General features: G+C 40.2%; 1 protein-coding gene across 1 annotated transcript in view; it reads left to right on the top strand.

Moving 5' to 3' along the window:
• LOC126106415 (sushi, von Willebrand factor type A, EGF and pentraxin domain-containing protein 1-like) overlaps positions 1 to 25,011 on the top strand; it is a 115,127-nt gene that overhangs the window by 40,469 nt on the left and 49,647 nt on the right. The window contains exons 3-4 of the mRNA XM_049912691.1: positions 2,509 to 2,697; positions 10,070 to 10,399. Of these exons, the coding sequence (XP_049768648.1) occupies positions 2,509 to 2,697; positions 10,070 to 10,399 (519 nt within the window). The remainder of the gene's footprint in view (positions 1 to 2,508; positions 2,698 to 10,069; positions 10,400 to 25,011) is intronic.

Raw genomic sequence — 25,011 nt, 5'->3', positions numbered from 1 at the left:
TACCTGTCCTTTTTTCCCCCTAAGGTAAGTCTTTCCGCTCCCGGGATTGGAATGACTCCTACACTTTCCCTTAAATCCCGCATCCTTTCATCTTTCCCTCTCCTTCCCTCTTTCCTGACGAAGCAACCGTTTGTTGCGAAAGCTTGGATTTTGTGTGTATGTTTGTGTTTGTTTGTGTTTCTATCGACCTGCCAGCGCTTTTGTTTGGTAAGTCTCATCATCTTTGTTTTTATATTGTGGAAACAAATGTGCCTGAGAAGAGCAAGCGTATGATAAATCATATGCTGAGATAAAATGGGTTAAGAAGAGGTGTTCTGTTTGTGATGTGCTTCATTTTGTCAGTAAAGAGAATTACACCATAACATGGTTGATCCGAAACATACTTCTTTCAGTTTTATATATGGTTCAAAGCATCATAAATTTTGACAAAACTGAACAATATTTTTGATATTTCTCACAAAACTTTAGACGCCGTAATAATATAAACTAAGAAATCCAGATAGTGCATAGAATTGACTTTTTGTTTCTACAGATATATCAAAACCTGTATTGGAAACACCAAACCTTTTGGCAATACTGATAACTACTGCTACAGATGGTCTGAGAATGAGAGAACTAGCTTACCCTGGGTGTATCCGGTTGCTAAGGAGTTTCAGAATTGTTCTATGAGGAGCCTCAACTTTTCTGAATACAGCAGAATATTAGAAGATTCTATAGAATCCAAAATCTATGTAAATACCATGGTATTTTAGTAACTATTTCACAGTGTGTATTATTCATTGAACTCCTTTCCATCACCGGTACATCTCAAAAAATTATGCAACAATAACTGTATGAATTAGTATGAACTGCTACTAACCACACAGAGGAGACAGGCACATTTAAAAGTAGATTGTTGTATAATACATAAGTCACACAAAATTTATCATTTTCCGTTTTGAGAGTAGCAGTGTGCTGCAATTCGAATCGTTATTCACTCCCGGATTTCCATTGTTTAGATCTATTTGACACATTGTTATAATACCATAGCAGAAAAGAATAACTAGACAAAGATGTGAAGGTGTTGAGATTTGTTCAGAAACATGTCAGAGTCACACACAGAATTTCTTAATGAGTCCTTCACAGATATTTTGCAAATGAATGTGAAATGAGCTTAGCCTTAGTGGCCTCATTTTAGTTTTATTATAACTTGTATTAACATGTTTATATAATACACTATCTTGGGGGGGGGGGGGGGGCTCACAGCTTTGTACATGTGCTCATCATTTGTTGTTATATAAATTATTAAAATCTTGGTTCTCTGTGATGGGGGTGGAATGGCCACCAGAAATCATTAGTGTTCTTTGTGTTCAGTGTTGTTACCAGGCCTGGTATGGCATACAAGGGGCATGAATGAAGTCAGATGTTAAGTCATCAGTGGATCATGTCTGACTGCAATAAGGGAGGATTTTCGTGTCGTCCAGCAAGGTTTTCCTAACTCCTTCACATGTGTGCCTGCCATCTGAGAAAAAGTATCGAACTCCTTGCAAATTCTGTGTCATCCCATACCATTGCTTGGAGACTGCTGTTAACAAAACAATTCAAATGGCTGCGTTTGAATTTGTGTTGTGACCAGGAAATGTGGACTGCTGACAAATGGCATTGCATTGTCTTTGGTGATGAATTGGGGTTCTAAACTACCCCAGATGACCACGATTGTCATGCGTGGTGGTGACCTGAGGAGAGGTCCGATACACCCAATCCTTTGGATAGCTGTAACAGTGTTGCTCACGGTGTCACGGCATGGGGAATGTCAGGTATGACTTTAGATAACAGGTGACACTGACTAATGAAACTCTGATGGAATAATTTTATGTCACAAACATTTTGCGTCGTCATGCGTTACCTCTCGTGCGGCAATATTGCTGTGCCATTCTTCAACAGAACAGTGAACTGCCAGCACAATGTCGAGGTGCTCTTGCAGCCAGCAAGATCCCCAGGTCTGTCCTGGATAGACTACGTGTTATGCAGGCTCAGGTGCCTTCTCCGCCCTTTGCCAGTATCCAGGGTATCGAGGACCAGTTACAACACCTGTGAGCCGCTCGTCTCACAAGAGGATACAACAGTTTTATGCCACTCTTTCCAACCAAATCGGTGCACACGTGCAGGCCAGAGGAGTTACAATGTCCTACTCATATGTGGGGTTTTAACGCCAAGTTCTTTATAAATTTGATTCTATTTTGTAGTCACTGAAGTAGGGTCACATACCATCTTAACCAGTGAAGTTTCATTTTGTTTCCTCCTCCCCTTCAGGAAGCATCACTTTTTTGTCAGGCAGTGTAGTATTCCGTAACTCTGTCATTTTGATTTATTCGATCTGAATAGAATATCTGTAACCCTTAAGCAGAAATCTCAGTGGGTCTCCAGAACGTTATTCACCTACTATAAGAAAGTAACACACTCACAGTTTGGGGGGGGGGGGCAGAAAGTATCTCAGCTACATAAAATGTCACTTCCCTGTTGTCACAGGGTGCAAACCACCACCGCTGCTGCGCGATGGAGGAGTCAGCGTCGAAGCTCGCCAAGACGGCCCTAACAGCTACCGACACGGGACAAAGGCTATCTACAGCTGTGGGGTGGGGTTTCAGCTTTCACCACCTGGCAGTCACATTCGCTCTTGTCACGATGGTGTGTGGACGGGACTGGCTGCCACGTGTGGTGAGTGACTTAACCATATTTATGCTAGTGTGCCTACACTTTTTTACAGGTTATTGCAGTTTTACCTTCATTGTTGGAACCTGGGTTCTAATAAATCCACAGGTTCATCTCACATTTTTGTGTAGAGAACAGTATACTGTTTCAAGCTTAATTACTTAGTGTCATGTTTTTTGAGTCATTTTGCATGATAGATCGTAATGATGTAGAACGAGTCATTTTACATTCACACCACAAATTAATTTGTACAATTTGTACATATGCTTACATTCGGAATGTTTTAAAGAAGGTATCAAGGGGAAACTTTCTCAGGCTAAGTGGTCAACAATTTTAGTTGCAGCATTGTCCATTCCTTTTTATGCTAAGGACAACGTTAATGTGGCGTAATCAATGCTATTTTTCCTTCTGTTATTGTAATTATGTTCACCATTGTTCCTTTCGAACTGTAGTGGATTATTTACAACAAACTTCCTGAGGAAATTAATGTACTGTGAAGCAGCAGTCAGAATGCCCAACTCCTTAAACAGATGTCTACAAGATTATCCTGTGTGAGTACCACACATTGTTCTCACAGTGCCGTTTTCTCAACAATGAAGACTTTCTTTCTTAAAGATGAGTTACCCCAGAACTTTATTCATTATGACGTTATTGAATGAAAATATGCAAAATATGTCAACTTACTGATTTGTCTCTCCCCAAGATTTGTAATGACTCTTAGTGCAAATGTGGCTGAACTAAGTTGTTTTTGGAGTATCAAAATGTGCTTTTTCCAATTTAAATTCTCATCAGATTCGACACCTAAGATTTTTGAAGTTTCCATTGTATTTATTATTTCCTTGCCATGTGTTACACTTATCAGTGGTTTTGCAGTGCCAGTTGCTGACAACCAGTGACTGTGAGAAGATGTGATCTCTACTGTCAAGATCTATATTGTGCTGATAGTAATAATTACAAATAACTCAAATCAAAAGCTTTATAACTGAACCTACAATTAACATAATTAAAATGTTTAATTATTTGTAAGTGTTGGTTGACAGTGATGTCATCTGCTCACTCTGGGGAGAAAGGAGAAATTTGGAAAAGCCATTAAAGCTCATGGAGAAGAAATGCTGATGACAATGTAATTCTTTCAAGGATGGCAAAGGACTTTGAAGAGTAGCTGAGCTTAATGGTTTGCATCTCAAAAACAGTTTGCAAGATTAATATCAACAAAAGTAAAACGTGGTTAATGGAGTGTAGTTTAACTAAATCAAGTGATGCTAAATAAATTAGATTAGGAAATGAGACACTAAAAGTAGTAGATGAGTTTTACCTTTTCGGCAACAAAATAACCACTTATGGCCGATGTAGAGAGGATATAATGACCAGAAAAAAGTTTACAGAAAAGAAATTTGTTAACATCCAATATAAATTTAAGTGTTACAATGTCTTTTTTGAAGTTATTGTCACACAGTTCATACAAAAAGAAGCTAGAACATTTAGAAATATGGTGCTACAGAAGAATATTGAAGATTATATGGAGATAGAATAACTAATGGGAGAAGTTTTGAACCAAGGACTGAAAAAAGAAATTTATGTCACAACTTTTCTCAAAGAAGGGATCAGTTGATAGAGCACATCCTGAGGCATCAAGGAAACCTCAGTTTTATAGTGGATAGAAGTGTGAGGTAAAAATTGTGGGAAACCAAGACTTTGATACAATAAGCAGGTCCAAACAGTTGTAGGTTGTGGTTGTTATTCTGAGATGGAGGCTTGTATGGTGCAGATAAGTATGGAGAGTTGCATCAAAGCATTCTTCATGCTGAAGAGCACAACAACCAGTCGCAGAGCAATTCAGTAAACTATTAAGTCAGAAGAACTATGAAAAACAAATACAGAGGGATTCATTGTTTTTATTTCAAGAGTGTTAAGAAGTAATTTAGATCCCAGAACCAAAAACTATATCTACATTGTAGCAATGAAAATATCGAATACACTGAATGCAAATACTATTGACAGATACTGCTTAACTTTACGCGCATTACAACTGAATGACTGTCATCTCCAATTTAATAATTAAGAAAATTTGTTCTACAAGTGAAACAAGAAGGGTTATTCTACTGCGAATACCATTTACATGTTCACTCACCAGATTTTATAACATTAAATAATAAAACAGCTGGTTATTTTTTGCGACCTATCTAAGGCATTTGACTGTGTGAAACACAGTATTCTCCTAGATAAATAAAAGTTTTATGGGATTGATCGTATAGAAAACCAATGGATAATGTCATATCTAACAAAACAAAAAAAATGCAGAAAGTAGCACTTAGTAATTCAATCAATATAGTCCCGTAAGATAATTCTGATTGGTGAGAAATCATGTATGGGGGTTCCCCACAGTTCAGTGTTAGGTCCAATATTGTTCCTCATATATGCAAATGATCTGTCTAATATACAACAAGCAGAACTGGTTCTTTGTGCAGATGACAGATAAACAGAGAAAATGGAAAACAAAGTTCTTGAAAGTGTCATTGACTGGTTTTCTGTGAATGGTCTTACCCTCAATTTTAAAAAGACACAACATATTCAGTTCTGTGGCATGGTGAGTGTCAACTTTCCTTCTCTGGTATTGTTGCATTTATACAGAGGTTTATACAGCCTGTTGTTATTCAATAATACAATAGAGTTCAATAGTAAGTCAATAAGAAATTTAGTAGTACAGTAGCTGTAGAGGAATTGTTATAATGTATTATTATATGAAGAGTGTTTTGCTCTTCTGTCTGCCAAATACTTCTTCATTCTTTCAGATATTTTCTTTCTTTCTTCAACTGAGATCACTCTTCCTGTAGCCCTTTTATTGATCTTCATTTGTAGCCTTGTTTGTGTGTCTTCCAGTATCTAGTTTTTTCCATTTTTTAAGTCTAGTGTAATTTGGAGTTCTCTTATATCTTCCTTAATTTCTGCGATCCATTTAATGTTGCTCTTACTGTTCCACAATTTTTATATGTACAAAGAATGAAATATGCTTCTTCCTGATCATGCTCATTATTGGTTCTGTTTTCTTGTAAACTGTTTCATTTGAAACTATTCTACAATGTTTGTTTGCCTGATATTGTTTATTTATGGATTTCCTAATTCTTCTTCTTTTTGTCTTTACTATTTCGTCAATTTCTGTTGTATTAGTTGTTTTGAAGATGGTTTCAGGTGCATAAGTAGTGTAACTGTTTTATAATGCATTAATTTTGCATGTATGGATAGGCTATTTTTTGTATCTAGGAAAATATTGTGATTCACACACTCAGATGCCTCGGATAGGTCACAGAAAATACCAACTGGTGTTATTTTGCTCTGTAATACTTTTATAATTAGGCAAGTGAAAATGTAAACGGGATTGTCAGGAGAGCAGTCATCGTGGAATTCAAACTGTGATGTACTGAGCTCACATGGGATACTATTCTAGAACACATCATCTTCTCAAAATTTTTGGAAAATGTCAGTAGAAATAAAGATAGCAAATAAATTGAAATAAAGATAACAGATTGAAATAAAAAATTATAAATGTTAATCTGATTTCACATAGGTGGGAGAGACATCGGTGTTATTGTTGATATTTGTCAAATAGTAATGAAGTTCACCTGGCTTATCTACTTAATGCCTGACTGATCGTGAAGAAGACGTCTGCCAAGTTTGACTCTCAGTGAAAGAAATACTCAGTGAATTAATTTCCAGAGTGAATGTAAAAGGACTCATTCCACATCATTATGATATGTACAAAATGCTCCCATAACATGACACTAACTAACTGAGGCCTGTGTGGAAAGTAACTCTTTCCACTGGTAGGGTATGAGATTTTTAATGGATATTACGACATCCACATTGAGTAGTTTCAAGACTTTATTTACAGTACTGATTATTGTGACCATGACCAACTGATCACAAAGTATCTGAACTTTCGTCACAAGAAACAGTCATTCTCACTGTCTGTCACCTTTCAGTGTCATTTCATCACTCATACGGCCTATATTGATTTGCACACTTTGCGTTGTTGTTCCCAGTGCTTTACAAAGGCAGCCATCTTGCTGAACAAAGGGATTGAAATCAAAGGAAAGAGACTAGCATACTTAGCCTATGCAGACAACATCTGTTTACTCTCTAGGTCGGAAGAGGAGTTGGAGCAAATGACCAAAACACTAAAGGAGGCTCCCAGCAAATTTGGGCTAAACATAAACGAAGCCAAGACAGAGTACCTCGTTATGATGCGTGGTCATTGTCAGACTGCTGATCATCTACAATCACTGCAGGTTGGGGACCATTCCTACAAGAGAGTGCAAGAATTCAAATACCTAGGGGCACTTTTCACTGAGAACTCATCATGTGAAGCAGAGATCAATGCCAGAATACAAGCAGGAAACCGACCTTACCACAGCCTAGCACAACTGCTTCAGTCCAAATATCTCTCCAGACAGTTCAAGATTCGACTGTACAAAACCCTGATCCAGCCTGTTGTTCTATATGGCTGTGAGACATGGGGTATCCGGAAACAGGACTTCCATAAGCTCCTTGTTTTTGAGAGAAAAGTGCTTCGGAAGATCTTCGGTCTGGTTCTGGATGCAGATACAGGGAATGGAGGATCAAATACAACCAAGAGCTTGAGGAACTATACCAGCAGCCCAACATAGCAGGAACTGTCAAAGCCAAACGAATGCAGTGGACCAGTCATGTGGCCCGGATGGAGGATCACAGATGGCCTCGGAAGCTCCTGGATTTCACACCTACAGGAAAGAGACCGCCAGGGAGACCCAATAAGTGTCGGAGGGATGGACTCCATGAAGATTTAAACCACGTGTCAATAGATGTGGACGAATGGCGGATAGCAGCAAAGGACAGAATACAGTAGAGGAGGAAACTTGTAGATGCGTGCGATCCACTGGGCCTGATCACGTAGTAGTAGTAGTAGTAGTAGTAGTAGTAGTAGTAGTAGTAGCCATCTTGCTGGCTTAGTGTCGCTTCCAATGCTGCATACCACTCTATTCTGTGTCCAAATGGTGCCTTTCATTTATTTCAGATACTTTCTATATAGTATTGTGGTGTTACATTCCATGTGCAGAAAAACGTTTTACTTCCCAGTATAAGTTTTATTTATTTATTTATTGTGAAATTTTTCAATTTTGGTCATAGATTTTAATTCTCATTCTCCATTTTATTTTTCCGTATTTATCTTGTGCTTGTTGTCCTTTCTTCTATGTCTTGTACTCCATGACCGAGCAAGATGGTGCTCTGGGTAGCCCACTGGACTCGGGTTTAGGAGGACTGTGGATCAAATCCGCATCCGGCCATCCAGATTTAGGTTTTGTGTGATGTTCCTAAATTGTTACAGCCAAATGCGAGAACATGGCCAGTTTCCTCCTTCATCTTTGAAACATTCCAGGCGTGTGCTCTGTCTCTAATAGCGTCAATGTTGATGGGATGTTAGACCCTAATCTTAGTTTGTTCTTGTACCTAGTGTGATGCTTTGTTCCTGGCCAGTGATACCAGATTCTTCATAGATATTTGTCTTTTCCACTTTCACCCAGATTTCTCCCCAACTTTTCCATATGCCGAGTTCATGATCTGTCTCCATCGTCCTTGTCATCAACAGGACATCTGACCCTGATCTTCCTTCATTCTGATTTCTAATACAGAGGTTTTGTGACAAACTGATGACCCTCCTCTTGCACTAAAATACCATCAATGTCCTGAAATGAAGTTTTACAGGTGCTACATAATGAATACTTCCCACTGTCTTGAACTGTTGGAAATGTTGCACTCTAAATCACCTTGTAGATCCACTTGTGCTTGACAGCATTGAGATCCATTTACATTATCCCCTAATGCCATGTCTTTCTTGTAACAGGTCCATAACCACATCTTGTGACTAATCGTGGCTATAAATAAAACAGGTTTCTGCATCAAGTCTCTTGTCGATTTCAATGTTTCATAGGTTCACACCAAAGCCATCAAGTGGAGAATTTGCAGTTAAATGGCAATGTGTTCTTACAGTTAAAGCAGAACCAGTTGCTTTTAAGTACACATTGCTGTTGCATAATATGTGTTTTAATTACAAAAAAAAATAAAAGGCACACTTATGACCAGCAAAAGGTGAAAAATAACCTGAGTATGCTGAATAAACACAATGCTTTGCACTGATAACGAGAATGTAAATACTATAGTCTCCACCAAAACAGGTTGAAAAGTGTGGTGGCACAATAAATGATTCATTAATGCAAAAACTATTTTATTTATATGTATTTGTATTTAACCAGCCTTCAGTAAAGTTAGGCATTACAGCACAGCAATCAAACTGAATGTATTTATGGAGCAGAAACTTTAATTTGAAACAGAAATAGGGATGTTGAAGAAATTTGAAAGAAAGGAAGATTATTAGGAAAATATTAGGCCTCAAAATTACTGATGGAGAAACTTTCATCCCCTCTTCTTGGCCATTCGTTGCCTACCTCTCCCTGTACATCTTTCTTTCACTTCTCTGTATACCCTTCCTAAACCATCTGTCTGCACATCTCCTTTGCTCCTTTCCATGGTGTCAACCTTTTCTTCCTCCTCCACACACTTGGCCTCTTTCCTCCTCCCTCACTCTGCCCTTCCTCTCCCTCATCTATCCCTACTCTCCTTTCCCCTTCTCTCCATTCTTCCCCTCCTGGCTCCCTCATTACCTACCCATTCCTACATCCAGGCTGATACTACTCATAACACAGCATGCCTGTCATGCTGGGCAGTGTACACATTGGGGTCTGGGATACCATTTATTGCCCTGGAGCATCGGCTACCATATAAAGCAAGTTGATAAGCATGCCTATCATGAAAGGGGCTGAGAATAATGTATAATGTGTGGGCTGCTGTGCTCATCGGGTTGATTAAGCAGCCTTTACCCTCCGTACACAATATGGCTTTCATGCAGGGCAGCCTTTATGATAAGGGATGGAAAAAGATATCTTTGCCCGTATCTCCACTACTGTCGAAGCTAGGATTTTATAATCGTGTCCTGTCGTGCAGTGTGCTTTTATTGCTCCCCACCATTGATTCATCCCTTTAGTGTATTTTCTCAAACATCTCGGACAGTATTTTTCAAAATTTGCACATGGACCCGCCTGGTTCAACTGCCACCTTTGCATCTTTGGTAACTACTTTTGGTGCTAGGGGTTCTCTTCCTGCTATATTTATGTTGGACGGCAAGCGCATGTGGTAAATACAGCAAAAATAAATTGTAAAATACACATTCTTGCACATTCATTCATTTAACAAGTCTAATTTCCTACTTCCGATACTTTTGATGCTTTACATTTGTCACACGACACGTCAACTTCGACTGAAAGTGCCCTCTTCCTACACTGTGCAGTTTCGAACGGGTGCCCGCCACCACCGTCGGTGGCCGACGGCTACCACGTGCTCGAACCCCTGAGCCCTGCTGCGGTGCCAGTGGTGCCGCACACCGACAACGAGGGGCGGATCGTGGTGAGTGTGGAGCAGCGAGTCCACTACAGCTGCAACGTGGGCTACACTCTGCAGGGGCCGGCAAGCCTCCAGTGCCTCGCATCGGGCCAGTGGAATCCTCGCCAGCCTCCCAAGTGTGTGCGCCAGTACGGACCGCCCACAGAGCCTCCGCCACCGCCACCTCCGCCTCTGCCCGGTATGGATATGGATGCCGACAAAGAAAGAATTTCAGCACGTAAGTTTTTTTTATGTAGTCTTCAGCTCTTTTGTGCACTTAAGCTTCTTCTTTGTTTCTGTGATCGTGGTGCTATTTATTTTATAATCTTTGAGAATTAGTTTGGTTTCATTTGACCCTAGTTCTGGTATATTCTATGTGACTACATCTAGTGTATCCATTAATCCTACATTGATGTCATTATTCATTTTTTTACGTTGTGGAGTAGCATTTTTAATAAGAAAATGGAGAGATAAAATAAGTTATTGTGTAATAAATGAAAAATGCTTAGCAATAAGATTAAAATTTGACACCGTAAGATTAAAGTTCAACAGGGTACATCTAACAGTAATAGGAACTAATGACCAGAGGAAGAGAAGAAGAAAGAAACACACCTTTACTGTGAAGAACTTAAGAAATGTCTAAATAAGAACCAGGTAATTTTAACAGGAGATTTAAATGCTAGACTTGAAAAAGTGCCAATTGGTATCTACTAACAGGAAAGTTACTACAAATCAGAATGGATCAAAACTAAGGGAAATTGTAACATTTAATGAATCGAAAGTAAAAGACACCTGCTTTAACAAGAAAAACATTCACAAACTTGCATGATATGCTCGAGTTTACTGTTCATTAATACATTCTGTAATAATTAATCAAAAGTTATCTCCAACCAGGTTTTAAATTGAAAGACATTTCCTGGGGCAGATGTGGATTCTGACCACAATCTATTGGTTATGAACTGCAGATTGAAACTGAAGAAACTGCAAAAAGGTGGGAAGTTAAGGAGATGGGACCTGGATAAACTGAAAGAACCAGAGGTTGTACAGAGTTTCAGGGAGAGCATAAGGGAACAATTGACAGGAATGGGGGAAAGAAATACGGTAGAAGAAGAATGGGTAGCTCTGAGGGATGAAGTAGTGAAGGCAGCAGAGGATCAAGTAGGTAAAAAGACGAGGGCTAATAGAAATCCTTGGGTAACAGAAGAAATATTGAATTTAATTGATGAAAGGAGAAAATATAAAAATGCAGTAAATGAAGCAGGCAAAAAGGAATACAAACGTCTCAAAAATGATATCGACAGGAAGTGCAAAATGGCTAAGCAGGGATGGCTAGAGGACAAATGTAAGGATGTAGAGGCTTGTCTCACTAGGGGTAAGATAGATACTGCCTACAGGAAAATTAAAGAGACCTTTGGAGAGAAGAGAACCACTTGTATGAATATCAAGAGCTCAGATGGCAACCCAGTTCTAAGCAAAGAAGGGAAGGCAGAAAGGTGGAAGGAGTATATAGAGGGTTTATACAAGGGCGATGTACTTGAGGACAATATTATGGAAATGGAAGAGGATGTAGATGAAGACGAAATGCGAGATAAGATACTGCGTGAAGAGTTTGACAGAGCACTGAAAGACCTGAGTCGAAACAAGGCCCCGGGAGTAGACAACATTCCATTAGAACTACTGACAGCCTTGGGAGAGCCAGTTCTGACAAAACTCTACCACGTGGTGAGCAAGGTGTACGAGACAGGCGAAATACCCTCAGACTTCAAGAAGAATATAATAATTCCAATCCCAAAGAAAGCAGGTGTTGACAGATGTGAAAATTACCGAACTATCAGTTTAATAAGTCACAGCTGCAAAATACTAACGCGAATTCTTTACAGACGAATGGAAAAACTGGTAGAAGCCGACCTCGGGGAAGATAAGTTTGGATTCCGTAGAAATGTTGGAACATGTGAGGCAGTACTGACCTTACGACTTATCTTAGAAGAAAGATTAAGGAAAGGCAAACCTACGTTTCTAGCATTTGTAGACTTAGAGAAAGCTTCTGATAATGTTAACTGGAATACTCTCTTTCAAATTCTGAAGGTGGCAGGGGTAAAATACAGGGAGCGAAAGGCTATTTACAGTTTGTACAGAAACCAGATGGCAGTTATAAGAGTCGAGGGGCATGAAAGGGAAGCAGTGGTTGGGAAAGGAGTAAGACAGGGTTGTAGCCTCTCCCCGATGTTATTCAATCTGTATATTGAGCAAGCAGTAAAGGAAATAAAAGAAAAATTCGGAGTAGGTATTAAAATTCATGGAGAAGAAGTAAAAACTTTGAGGTTCGCCGATGACATTGTAATTCTGTCAGAGACAGCAAAGGACTTGGAAGAGCAGTTGAACGGAATGGACAGTGTCTTGAAAGGAGGATATAAGATGAACATCAACAAAAGCAAAACGAGGATAATGGAATGTAGTCGAATTAAGTCGGGTGATGCTGTGGGTATTAGATTAGGAAATGAGACACTTAAAGTAGTAAAGGAGTTTTGCTATTTAGGGGGTAAAATAACCGATGATGGTCGAAGTAGAGAGGATATAAAATGTTGCCAAGGAAAGCGTTTCTCAAGAAGAGGAATTTGTTAACATCGAGTATAGATTTAAGTGTCAGGAAGTCGTTTCTGAAAGTATTTGTATGGAGTGTAGCCATGTATGGAAGTGAAACATGGACGATAACTAGTTTGGACAAGAAGAGAATAGAAGCTTTCGAAATGTGGTGCTACCGAAGAATGCTGAAGATAAGGTGGGTAGATCACGTAACTAATGAGGAGGTATTAAATAGGATTGGGGAGAAGAGAAGTTTGTGGCACAACTTGACTAGAAGAAGGGATCGGTTGGTAGGACATGTTTTGAGGCATCAAGGGATCACAAATTTAGCATTGGAGGGCAGTGTGGAGGGTAAAAATCGTAGAGGGAGACCAAGAGATGAATACACTAAGCAGATTCAGAAGAATGTAGGTTGCAGTAGATACTGGGAGATGAAGAAGCTTGCACAGGATAGAGTAGCATGGAGAGCTGCATCAAACCAGTCTCAGGACTGAAGACCACAACAACAACAACATCTCCAAGCATAATAGACACTTGGGTATATAGATATATATACAGACAACTACCTTGTAAAATCAAAATGCTGGCTATGGTCAAGGTGAAAAAAGCAGTTGATAAAAAACAAAACTAAAGATGAAAACTCTTGTGTCATCTCGTTCCCACTGTAGAGTCTTGTACCTTGGGAAGCAAGGAGAGAATGTTGTTTGGTGGCTGGTATCCTCTTTCTAAAACACAGCTGCACTGTATTGACAGGGTTCTTTATTTATCAGAATAGAAAGCTACATATCTTTACGCTACTCCATGTGTTGTGGTACAAGCCCGATCTGTAAAAGTCCACATTAGCCTGACTGTAGATGAAGTACAAGTCCCACTATACGCACAACTCTGGTCGCTAGGTACTGTCTGACTGCAACTGCAACTGGGCTGTCTGTCTGTGACTGACCGGGCCCTCCGGTTCATGGCGCAGATCTAAATACTGGCAGTCGAGAGGGCGTTGGCAGTGGGCAGTGTGTGGCATGCAGGTCTGTCTTTGGCCTCTCTCCTGATACGTGTGCTCGATTTGGTGACTATGATTGAACTTCTTGCAACCTCTTCACTGACCAGTGTGCTGGCGACATGTTACGCCAGTACACTCCTGCCCCCTGAAATGCCATGTCGTTGTCATGTAGTGAGACTGTGAACAACAGTGTGGAGGAATGTAGGACCATGCACGTAGAGATGAGTTGGAAGCCGTAGATGTGGAGGACGGTATACTCCCGACCGTACCTCGCCATTTGGTTTGCGATGCAACACGAACATCCTCCAGAAAACTGATGCCTGGGCACACGTCCAGGCCTGAGGGCGCATCCTGGGCTGATGATGGCAATGGAGGGTCCAGGTCCGTTGAGTCGGCGAATGGAGACAATGGAGATGAGGGGATATTGTCCATCTGCTCCTCTTGGGGTGCCTTGGTGGCTGAGTGGGCAGCTGCAAAGGCCGCACAGTCCCGGAAGGCCTGAATCTGGAGAAGGAAAACAGCAGAATCAGAGGCAAATGACACACACGAATTTGGTTCTGATGGCGGCGCTGCAAACTATCGAGACTGGCAATCGAGTACATAAAAAAGCCAATGCTTTCCTGGATTACGCCTCTTTCCCAGTGCCCACGGTTGCCAAAAACCCTGGAAAGAACAAGATCGCACAGTGCAAAGCGATACTTGTGGACCATTGGCGGTGCCAGATGCCGCGGTGGGTGGGGCTGTGTCTGATGGCGGCGGCCGTGTAGAAGTTCTGCCAGTGATGCGTTGTCCGACGCAAGTACTTCTGGCAAACATTCTATGCATAATATGAAGAACAATGCTTGAATGGTGCTACGTGATGTGGTAGAAGCCATAGGCACTGCAAATGGGAACTTGATAAGAGTCTACCACTATGAGCCAACGATTGTTTCAAAATGGCCCTGCAAAGTCTATGTGCACTCGTTGCCATGGTGATTGAGTCTTAAGCCAAGCTAAGAATGTTTGTGATGGAGCAGATTGGTTCTCCGTGCACATGCGTCCCTGTGCCGTCGCTCTGTAGGAATCAGCATGGGTTTCGAAAAAGATGGTCGTGTGAAACCCAGCTCGCACTATTCGTCCACGAGACTCAGAGGGCCATAGACACGGGTTCACAGGTAGATGCCGTGTTTCTTGACCTCTGCAAGGCGTTCGATATAGTTCCCCACAGTCGTTTAATGAACAAAGTAAGAGCATATGGACTATCAGACCAATTGTGTGATTGGATTGAAGAGTTCCTAGATAACAGAACGCAGCATGTCATTCTCAATGGAGAGAAGTCTTCCGAAGTAAGAGTGATTTCAGGTGTGCCGCAGGGGAGTGTCGTAGGACCCTTGCTATTCACAATATACGTAAATGACCTTGTGGATGACATCGGAACTTCACTGAGGCTTTTTGTGGATGATGCTGTGGTATATCGAGAGGTTGTAACAATGGAAAATTGTACTGAAATGCAGGAGGTTCTGCAACGAATTGACACATGGTGCAGGGAATGCAATTGAATCTCAAAGTAGACAAGTGTAATGTGCTGTGAATACATAGAAAGATAGATCCCTTATCATTTAGCTAAAAAATAGCAGGTCAGCAACTGGAAGCAGTTAATTCCATAAATTATCTGGGAGTACACATTAGGAGTGATTTAAAATGGAATGATCATATAAAGATGATCGTTGGTAAAGCAGATGCCAGACTGAGATTTATTGGATGAATCCAAAGGAAATGCAGTCCAAAAACAAAGGAAGTAGGTTACAGTACACTTGTTCGCCCAGTGCTTGAATAGTGCTCACCGGTGTGCGATCCATACTAGATGGAGTTGAGAGAAGATATAGAGAAGATCCAGCAGAGAGCAGCACACATCGTCACAGGATCATTTAGTAATTGTGAAAACATTATGGAGATGATAGATAAACTCCAGTGGAAGACTGTGCAGGAGAGACGCTCAGTAGCTCGGTACAGGCTTTTGTTAAAGTTTCGAGAACATACCTTCACTGAAGAGTCAAGCAGTATATTGCTCCCTCCTACGCATATCTCGCAAAGAGACCATGAGGATAAAATCAGAGAGATTAGAGCCCACACAGAAGCATACCGAGAATCCTTCTTTCCACTAACAATACGAGACTGGAATAGAAGAAAGAACCAATAGAGGTACTCAAGGTACCCTCCGCCACACACCGTCAGGTGGCTTGCGGAGTATGGATGTTGATGTAGAGTAGATGTAGATCCGTTCAGTGTGGGGGTCCATTCCCTGCCAAGTTCAGTGCCAGCGTGCTAACTGTTTAGTGTGAACAATTCCCCAATGTCCTTGGTGGAACAATAGCAACATATCCTTTTGCAACACTTTGGGAACAAGCACACGCAATTGTCTACTGTCCATTTGAACTAGTCACACCCCATTCAACTGAAAGGTTATGCCGATGTGCAAAATATCGGCACACGACTGAGTTCTGGACACTGTTCAATCAATGAGGCCAAGATGTGCGAATGTAATGCAACAAAATCTTGAGATCTGGGTCTGCTTCCTTGGCCTGTGCTATTTTTCTGTAGTGCAAGGGAAAAGATTCCAGAAATACAGAGTCCTGCGCATGGATTTGGCAACAAGATGCGGCTGATGCATCAATATCAGAGTCTGGGCCAATTGGAACTGAGATAGGGTGTCTGCATTGCCATGCTTTGCCGTAGGTCTGTACACAATTTTATACTGATAGTGCGAAAGCAACAAAGCTGAGCATTGCAATTTTTGAGCATTGCGTGTAGGAACCGGTTTTGATAGATGAAACAAGGACTGCAAAGGCTTATGATCTGTCACTAAATAGAATTTGTGACCATACAAATATTGATGGAATTTTGTCACACCATACACAATAGCGAGAGCTTCTTTCTCAGTTTGAGAATAACTGCACTGAGTTTGAGTTAACAACTTTGAGCAAAAGCAACAGGTCTGTCTTGTGCACCAATTCTGTGCGAAAGCACAGCGCCGATTCCTGAGGAAGAAGCATCTATTTGCAAAACTACTGGCTTGGCAGGATCAAAATGCACTAAACATCTGTCACTAAGCAAAGCATTTTTGAGTTTCTGAAACGCATCTTAACAATCTACAGACCACACAAAAGGTACGTTTTTGTGACGCAAACGATGCAATGTAGACACGTTCTGAGCAGCATTCGGTGTGAACCGAATGTAGTATGTCATCTTGCCTAGTACTGACTGCAGTTCAAACACATTGCGAAGAACAGGCAGGTCACAGATGGCAAGCAAATAGGATTGGAGGGGGTGCACAAACTGATTATCACATGACCTAAGCACTGTAGTTCAGTTTTAAAAAAGTCACACTTTTCGAGATGACACGTGAGTCCTGCTTCTAACAACACTTGTAAAAGAGTACACAAACTGGCAATGTGTTCCTCTGGTGTACAAACTGAGATGACAATATTGTCAAGATAGTTTGAACAAAATGGCACTTCAGCAGTCAACTGTTCCAAATAATGTTGAAAAATGGTGGGTGGGGTAGCAATGTCGAAGGTCAGTACTTGAACAGTCCTAAGTGTGTATTTACAACAAACGCTTTCTGTGGTTCTTCATCCAATGGAATCTGCAAGTAGGCATCACACAAATCTATCTTTGAAAAGTAATGTCCTGCACAAAGCTTGTCCATGAGTTTCTCAGGGCAAGGTAACAGATAAGTGTCAACTACCGTCTGTAGGTTGTCTGTAGACTTGAAATCGACACAAATGCGAATGCGACCAGAAGGCTTAGGCAACAAAATGAGAGGACTTGCCCATTGACTAGCTTGAATGATAGCAATTACGCCATTATCTAGCAATTCTATCAATTCACTGGCTACTTTGTCTCCTAAAGCAATTGGAATGGGACAAGCCCAGGAAAACTTAGGCTATGCATTGTCTTTCAGTGTAACATGTGCTAAAAAGTTATTAGCTTTTCTCATTCCTTCTGAAAATAGTTCAGGAAGTTCCTTAAGCAAGCACTGTCTTTTGGTGCAAAAGCAGTCGTGGAAAGTCCATTCTTGTGGATGCTAAGTCCAAACAAATCAAAGGCATCTAAATCAAATATGTTCTCACTGTCTCTTGATTTCAACAAAGTAAAATACACTGTCCTTGTGAGAGATTTGTAAGTGGCAGGCAAACTGCACTGTCTAAGCACAGGAATTTCCTGGCTGTTGTAAGCAGTGATGTGCTTGCTAGATTTAGAAAGGCGTGGTGAGCCTGACTGTTCATTCGTGGCTTGATTAAGTAAAGTTACTGAGGCACCTGTGTCTAAACGTTCACACAACAGCCAGCAGTTCGTAATGAGACAAATAGTTTGTTGGAACATCACTGCACAGCACCAGGACGAGGAGGAGGCACAACCTTAATCTTACTTGTGTCAGCGCCTGTTGTAGGTTAGGAAAACACAACGTTCACTGCATGTGCATGAGCCTGTTTTCTCTGGGAGCGGGGCAAAATTGGCGTTTTTGTGACATTGCAAACAAACTGCTTGGACTCAACCCGACAAATCTGCTCCTGGTCAAACTTATTGACCACTATGGCACCCGAATCATGTTGCTCTAATACTTGCAATGCTTGAGCAAGTGATGGATCAGAGTACTTCAGAATCTGTTTTTGTATTCTACTGTCTGGGACATTGAATGTAATTGCATCACATTACATTAAATCATTGTAAAAATTCCACAAGTACACTTAAATTTGTACTTTCTAGTCATGCTTGTTAGTTCTGTATACCACTGACTGTACAGCTGTTCTGCCTTTTTCTGCAAGCAAAAAAACTGATATCTGGCTCCAGTTACTTGGACTTGTTCGTCATAATATTGAGTTGATGCAGCGATTACTTCGTCGTAGCTGAGTTCATTGGGAGACACGGTTGGGAACAGACTTTGTATTAACATGAACACTGGGGACCTGCAATCGAAAGGAAGTATTGTAGCTTTACAGTACCTTGAACTCGATGGACTTCACAATATGCCTGGAACTGTGTCAGGTATTCAAGCCATTCCTCTTCGGAGTCGTTAAATTTCCGGAACAGTGTTATGCTGGTCAGTGGCACTTGTTGGGCTGATTTGTTGGTCTGTTGTGCGGTTGACGCAGCTTGTGCAACCAGAAGTTGTTGTACCATCATCAGTAAGGCAGCAATTCGTTGGTTCTGAAACTGGAAAGCTTGTGTTAGATCCATTACATTGGCCATCTGTGACTGAGGCACTGGGGTAGGGGGCAGAGGAGGCAGAGCAGCCATGGTTTACACAAATATGTTATAGCAAAAAGCAAGCAAAGCCTCTGAAAAGAGAAATTTGATTAGTTCTGCAGCTCCCCTCCTGGAATACATGCAAGAACACAACAAAAAATTAGCAAACTGGTTACTGCTGCAAGCTAAAACACAAGAGAAGAAAGCAAAATCTGCTTCTGCACCGAGTTTCCTCGTTGCCACTTTTGTATTGTCTCGTTACCACTGTAGAGTCTTGTACCTTGAGAAGCTCTGGTTGCTAGGTACTGACTGACTGCAGCTGCAACTGACTCTGTCTGCAACTGAGCTGACTGTCTGCGACTGACCGGTCTCTCCATTTCACAGCAGCGATCTGAATATTGGTGGTCAAGAGGACATTGGCAGAGCATGGCTTGTGAGTATGTCTTTGGCCTCTCTCCTGATAGGCACACTTGATTCAGAGCCTATTATCAAACTTCTTGCAGTGTCTTTGCTGACTGGTGTGCTGGCAACAGCTTACACCAGTGCAGAAACAATTTAAACAAAAGATTTAAGGTATATCAGTTGCAAGGAGAGAGCTTGAGAATTCTTTAACGCGAGAGACTCGGACAGCTGCTCATTGAAATAGTGAAGACATAAACGAAGAATGGTCTAGTATTAAAAACACAATAAAACAGATAGCAAATGAAATGCTGGGTGTAAAACATAGGCCCAGTCAGAAAAGAGATTTAAAAATATGAACTGAAGCGACACAAGAATACATAAAAGATAAACAAAAAGCATACAATGAGTACTTAGAGAAGAAATGATTAGAGGCTAAAGAGCAGTACCATCGGAAAAGAAATGAAGGAAAAGCAGCAATAAGATCAGTATACAGTACATCGTAGAACACTTTTACTAACAGAGTCGAATAGGATATCCATGGGAGACAAGAAGTAGCATACAAATTAATGAAATGCCTAAACGAAGATGGAGATACTGTAAATCTAAATTTAATACAAGCACCTGGCAGGATGACACATTATAAAGAACAGACACAATGCAGAAATCAGAGAAGCAGATAAAAAAGAACAACTGCAAGGAATAGACTACATCAAACTGACAGAATTGAAGATGGTTAATTAAAAAAAAAAAAGGCAACGAAGAAACCGAAGATCACCAGGACTAGATGGAATAAATACGAAACTGATTAAACATGGAAGAATAAACTTCAAGTTAAAAATACTACATCCCTTTAACATGTGTTGGGTAAAATATGAGATACAAGGAGAACAATAGATAAGAAATGCAAAAGAAGTAATACATTTAACTATAGGGGTGAAGTATTCTGAATATTATTTACAAAATCTGCAGCAAAATAATAAATGAAAGACTACATAATACCTTGGATGTAATTTTAATGGAGAAACAAGCTGGTTTCCAAAGAGGAAGATCGTGCACAGATGATGTTTCTGCACTGAAATAGATAATTCAAAAGAGACAAGACATTTGTGGGTATGACAAAGCACTTGACAAAATTCTTAGAGACAAGCTATCGGCAATAAATGTAAAAAGAGGACTTCCTGAACGTCTGATCCAAGTCACAAAAAGCCTATGTGCGAACACCACAATTAGAATTCATGCAGGTACAGAGATAACACCTGAGATCGAAGGCGTAAAACAAGGATGTAGCTTGTCATTATTCAATATCTGTACAAGTGACATGATCAGCTTATGAAAAAGACACGGAACATCATCAGGCGTAGATATTGGGAGTAATAAAAATATTAACCAGATGTTAATCAAACAGTGGAAACTTTAGGCAGCAAAATCAACAATGTAGGAAAAGACAGATTACTACTTACCATAATGAAGACATATCAAGCTGCAGACAGCCACAATTAACAGAAAACTAACGTAAATCTCTCAGCCAGTCTTCATCAGTAGAGGAGAGACACACATGCACAGACCATTCACACACAGAAGCAAGCACACCTCACACACACACACACACACACACACACACACACACACACAGTGATTGCCAGCTCCAGCACCTCTGGCCCGAGATGCTGGTGTTGGCAACCATGTCTGTGTGTGAGGTGTGCTTGGTGGTTTGTCTGTGTGTGATGTGTGCTTGATCGTTTGTGTGAAAGGTCTGTGTCTCTCTTTTACTGATGAAGGCTGTGGCCGAAAGCTTTACGTAAGTGTCCTTTGTTTTTGCCTGCCTGCACCTTAATATGTCTTCTTTACAGTAAATAGCAATCTGTCTTTCTGCATTGTTAGCAAGATGTTATTTGCTGATTATAAAGTCGTCATACAAGACAGAGAACATGAATTACAAAGGGCATTGCGTAAACTAATTAGATAAGTGCAATCTACAATCTTACTATATCTATAAATAAAACTAAAACCATGGCCCCTTTAGTCTTTATCCAATATGAACAAAACTTGTCCTCAATAATAAACCAATAGAACAGGTATCCCATTTCAAGTATTTAGCGTAACATATATAATCATGATATGGATGTACAAAAAAAAAAAAAATAATACTTATCAGTGTGTATGTAAACAATAGGAACATTTAAAAGGAAAACAGGAAAAGAGAGAGACAATTGAAATTTTGTATTCAAGGTAATTTGTTCTTTATTATATGGGGCAGAAAGTTCGATGCTGAGAAGAAAGGTCTGTGGCAGTTAGAAGCATCAGAAATGAAATTTCGAAGATCTGTGAAAGGCTGCACAAGGGAAGACAAAATTAGAAATGAACTAATAAGGGAAGAATTAGGAATGCAACCGATAACACAAAAGGGAATCCACTACAAAGAAAAATGGAAAGAACATGTACTTTGTCTGTCACCACATAGGAAATAACAGGGGCAAGAGTAGTGGGAGAAGACGAAGGATGAGATTTTGAGACCAGAATGGGCCCTGGGCCTAACGCTGGAGGGACGGCAGAAGGAGAAGAAAAATATATAGCAGGTTTACTGGCTAATTGTACATCATTAGACACCGTTTACTTGTTACTGAGGTATGCATACAAGAAGGCAGATTGTGGCGCGAGGTAGTGTGACGAGGGTCTGTATGGGACGTGACGATTCCCTGGCGCCTTAACACAAGTCCTATCATCCTGTCCCTTTTTTTGTCAATATTTTCCACATATTGCATTCTTCATCAGTTTGGTGGAGAACTACCTCATTCTTTATCTTACCAGTCCACATCTTCAAAGCATCAGTTCACAGACATCGATTCACTTCCATATGATGCTGTGCCTGTGTTTGATACTTCATTTGGCCAGGAATAATCTCATTGCCTGTGCAAGTCTATTTCTTTTATCCTCATCACTTTGACCATTATGTATTATTTTTGTTTCTGTGATAGCAGAATTCCTTCACTTCATCTAGTATGTGTTAACTAATGTCAGTGTGCATATCTTATTTCTGCTACCCCTTATTACTTTAGTCCTTGTTTGGATTGCTCTCTGTCTGTATCCTGTGCTCCATATACTGTTCATTCTATTCAACAAGTTTCACAGTTCTTCCTCACTTTCATTGAGCACAGCAAGATCATTGGAAAATCTCACCATTGATACCTTTTCACTCTGAAATTTAATTCAATTCTTGAAACTCTACAAACATTAATTAAAGGTAGCAGGAAGTTCAGGAATTTTTTATTGCTTGTAGCTATTGGCTAAGGATGTACTGGCGAACATTCTCCACAGCAATACACAAAGGATAACTTTTGACAACCTAAAGCACTCATCATGTGGGACATATTTCTAATTGCAAAGTGTGCTAGATGTGGTATCTTTTGTGGTGGCTACACAATCTGAAGTGACGTGCCTACATCTCACAGTACATGCTTCTTGTAATTTTTGAGTGCAGTGCTGTCCAGCACCAGTTGTCAGCTGCATCAGGTGTGCAAATCCCACTATGAAAACTGGTATTTGACTTGTCAGTTGGAAATGGGGAAGTGTTCCAGTGCTTTTGTAAATTCGTCTGCCCAAGGGAGTGAAATAGGGAATGAAAGATTTATGGAATTATTTTGTTTTGAAAGCATTTTCAAAGCTAAATCTATGAAAATTTGTGATGTTAGAAAGTTTTTAAAAACATTTGTTTTATGGTTTTTGGAAATTCAATACCTAACCAGATGAAATAGGAGATACAAATTTTAAATTAAATATTTCCTTACATTAAAGAAACTTTAAAGCTGTTGTTGTTGTTGTTGTTGTTGTTGTGGTGGTCTTCAGTCCAGAGACTGGTTTGGTGCAGCTCTCCATGCTACTCTAACCTGTGCAAGCTTCATCACCAAGTAGCTACTGCAACCTACATCCTTCTCAATCTACTTAGTGTATTCATCCCTTGGTCTCCCTCTACAATTTTTACCCTCCACACTCCCTCCAGTACTAAATTGGTGATCCCTTGATGCCTCAGAACGTGTCCTACCAACCTATCCCTTCCTCTGTCAAGTTGTGCCACAAATTCCTCTTCTTCCCAGTTCTGTTCAGTACCTCCTCATTAGTTACGTGATGAACCATATAATATTCAGCATTCTTCTGTAGCACCACATTTCGAAAGCTTCTACTCTCTTCTTGTCTGAACTATTTATCATCCATGTTTCACTTCCATACATGGCTACACTCCATGCAAATACTTTCAGAAAATACTTCCTGACACCTAAGTCAATACTCGATGTTAACAGATTTTTCTTCTTCAGAAAAGCTTTCCTTGCCATTTCCTGTCTACATTTTATATCCGCTCTACTTCGACCATCATCAGTTGTTTTGCTCCCCAAATAGCAAAACTCATTTACTACTTTAAGCGTATCATTTCCTAATCTAATTCCCTCAACATCACCTGATTTAATTTGACTACATTCCATTATCCTCGTTTTGCTTTTGTTTATGTTCATCTTATATCCTCCTTTCAACACACTGTCCATTCCGTTCAGCTGCTCTTCCAGGTCCTTTGCTGTGTCTGACAGAATTGCAATGTCATCGGCGAACCTCAAAGTTTTTATTTCTTCTCCATGGAATTTAATTCCTACTCCAAATTTTTCTTTTGTTTCTTTTACTGTTTGCTCAATATACAGATTGAATAACATTGGCAATACGCTACTACCCTGTCTCACTCCCTTCCCAACCACTGCTTCCCTTTCATGCCCATCGACTCTTATAACTGCCATCTGGTTTTGGTACAAATTGTGACTAGCCTTTTGCTCCCTGTATTTGACCCCTGCCCCTTCAGAATTTGAAAGAGAGTATTCCAGTCAACATGGTCAGAAGCTTTCTCTAAGTTTTCAAATGCTAGAAACGTATGTTTGCCTTTCCTTAATCTATCTTCTAAAATAAGTTGTTTGGTCAGAATTGCCTCACATGTTCCAGCATTTCTACGAAATCCAAACTGATCTTCCCCTAGTCGGCTTCTACCAGTTTTTCCATTCGTCTGTAAAGAATTCATGTTAATATTTTGCAGCCATGACATATTAAACTGATAGTTTGGTAATTTTTACATCTGTCAACACCTGCTTTCTTTGGTATTGGAATTATTATATTCTTCTTGATGTCTGAGGGTATTTAACCTGTCTCATAGTTCTTGCTCACCAGATGATAGAGTTGTGTCAGGCTGGCTTTCCCAAGGCTATCGGTAGTTCTAATGGAATGTTGTCTACTCCCGGGGCCTTGTATCAACTTAGGTCTCTGTCAAATTTTTCGCACAGTAGCATAACTCCCATTTCGTCTTCATCTACGTCCTCTTCCATTTCCATAATATTGCCCTCGAGTACGTCACCCTTGTATAGACCCTCTATATACTCCTTCCACTTTTCTACTTTCCTTTTCTTGCTTAGAACTGGTTTTCCATATGAACTCTATATTTTCATACAGGTGGTTCTCTTTTCTCTGAAGGTCTCTTTAATTTTTCTGTAAGCAGTATCTATCTTACCCCTAGTGAGATAAGCCTCTACATCCTTACATTTGTCCTCTAGCCATCCCTGCTTAGCTATTTTGCACTTCCTGTCAATTTCATTTTTGAGACATATGTATTT

The sequence above is a fragment of the Schistocerca cancellata genome, chromosome 10 (assembly GCF_023864275.1).
Source record: "Schistocerca cancellata isolate TAMUIC-IGC-003103 chromosome 10, iqSchCanc2.1, whole genome shotgun sequence".
Classification (NCBI taxonomy): Eukaryota; Metazoa; Arthropoda; class Insecta; order Orthoptera; family Acrididae; genus Schistocerca; species Schistocerca cancellata.
This window is presented reverse-complemented; position numbering and strand designations above follow the sequence as displayed.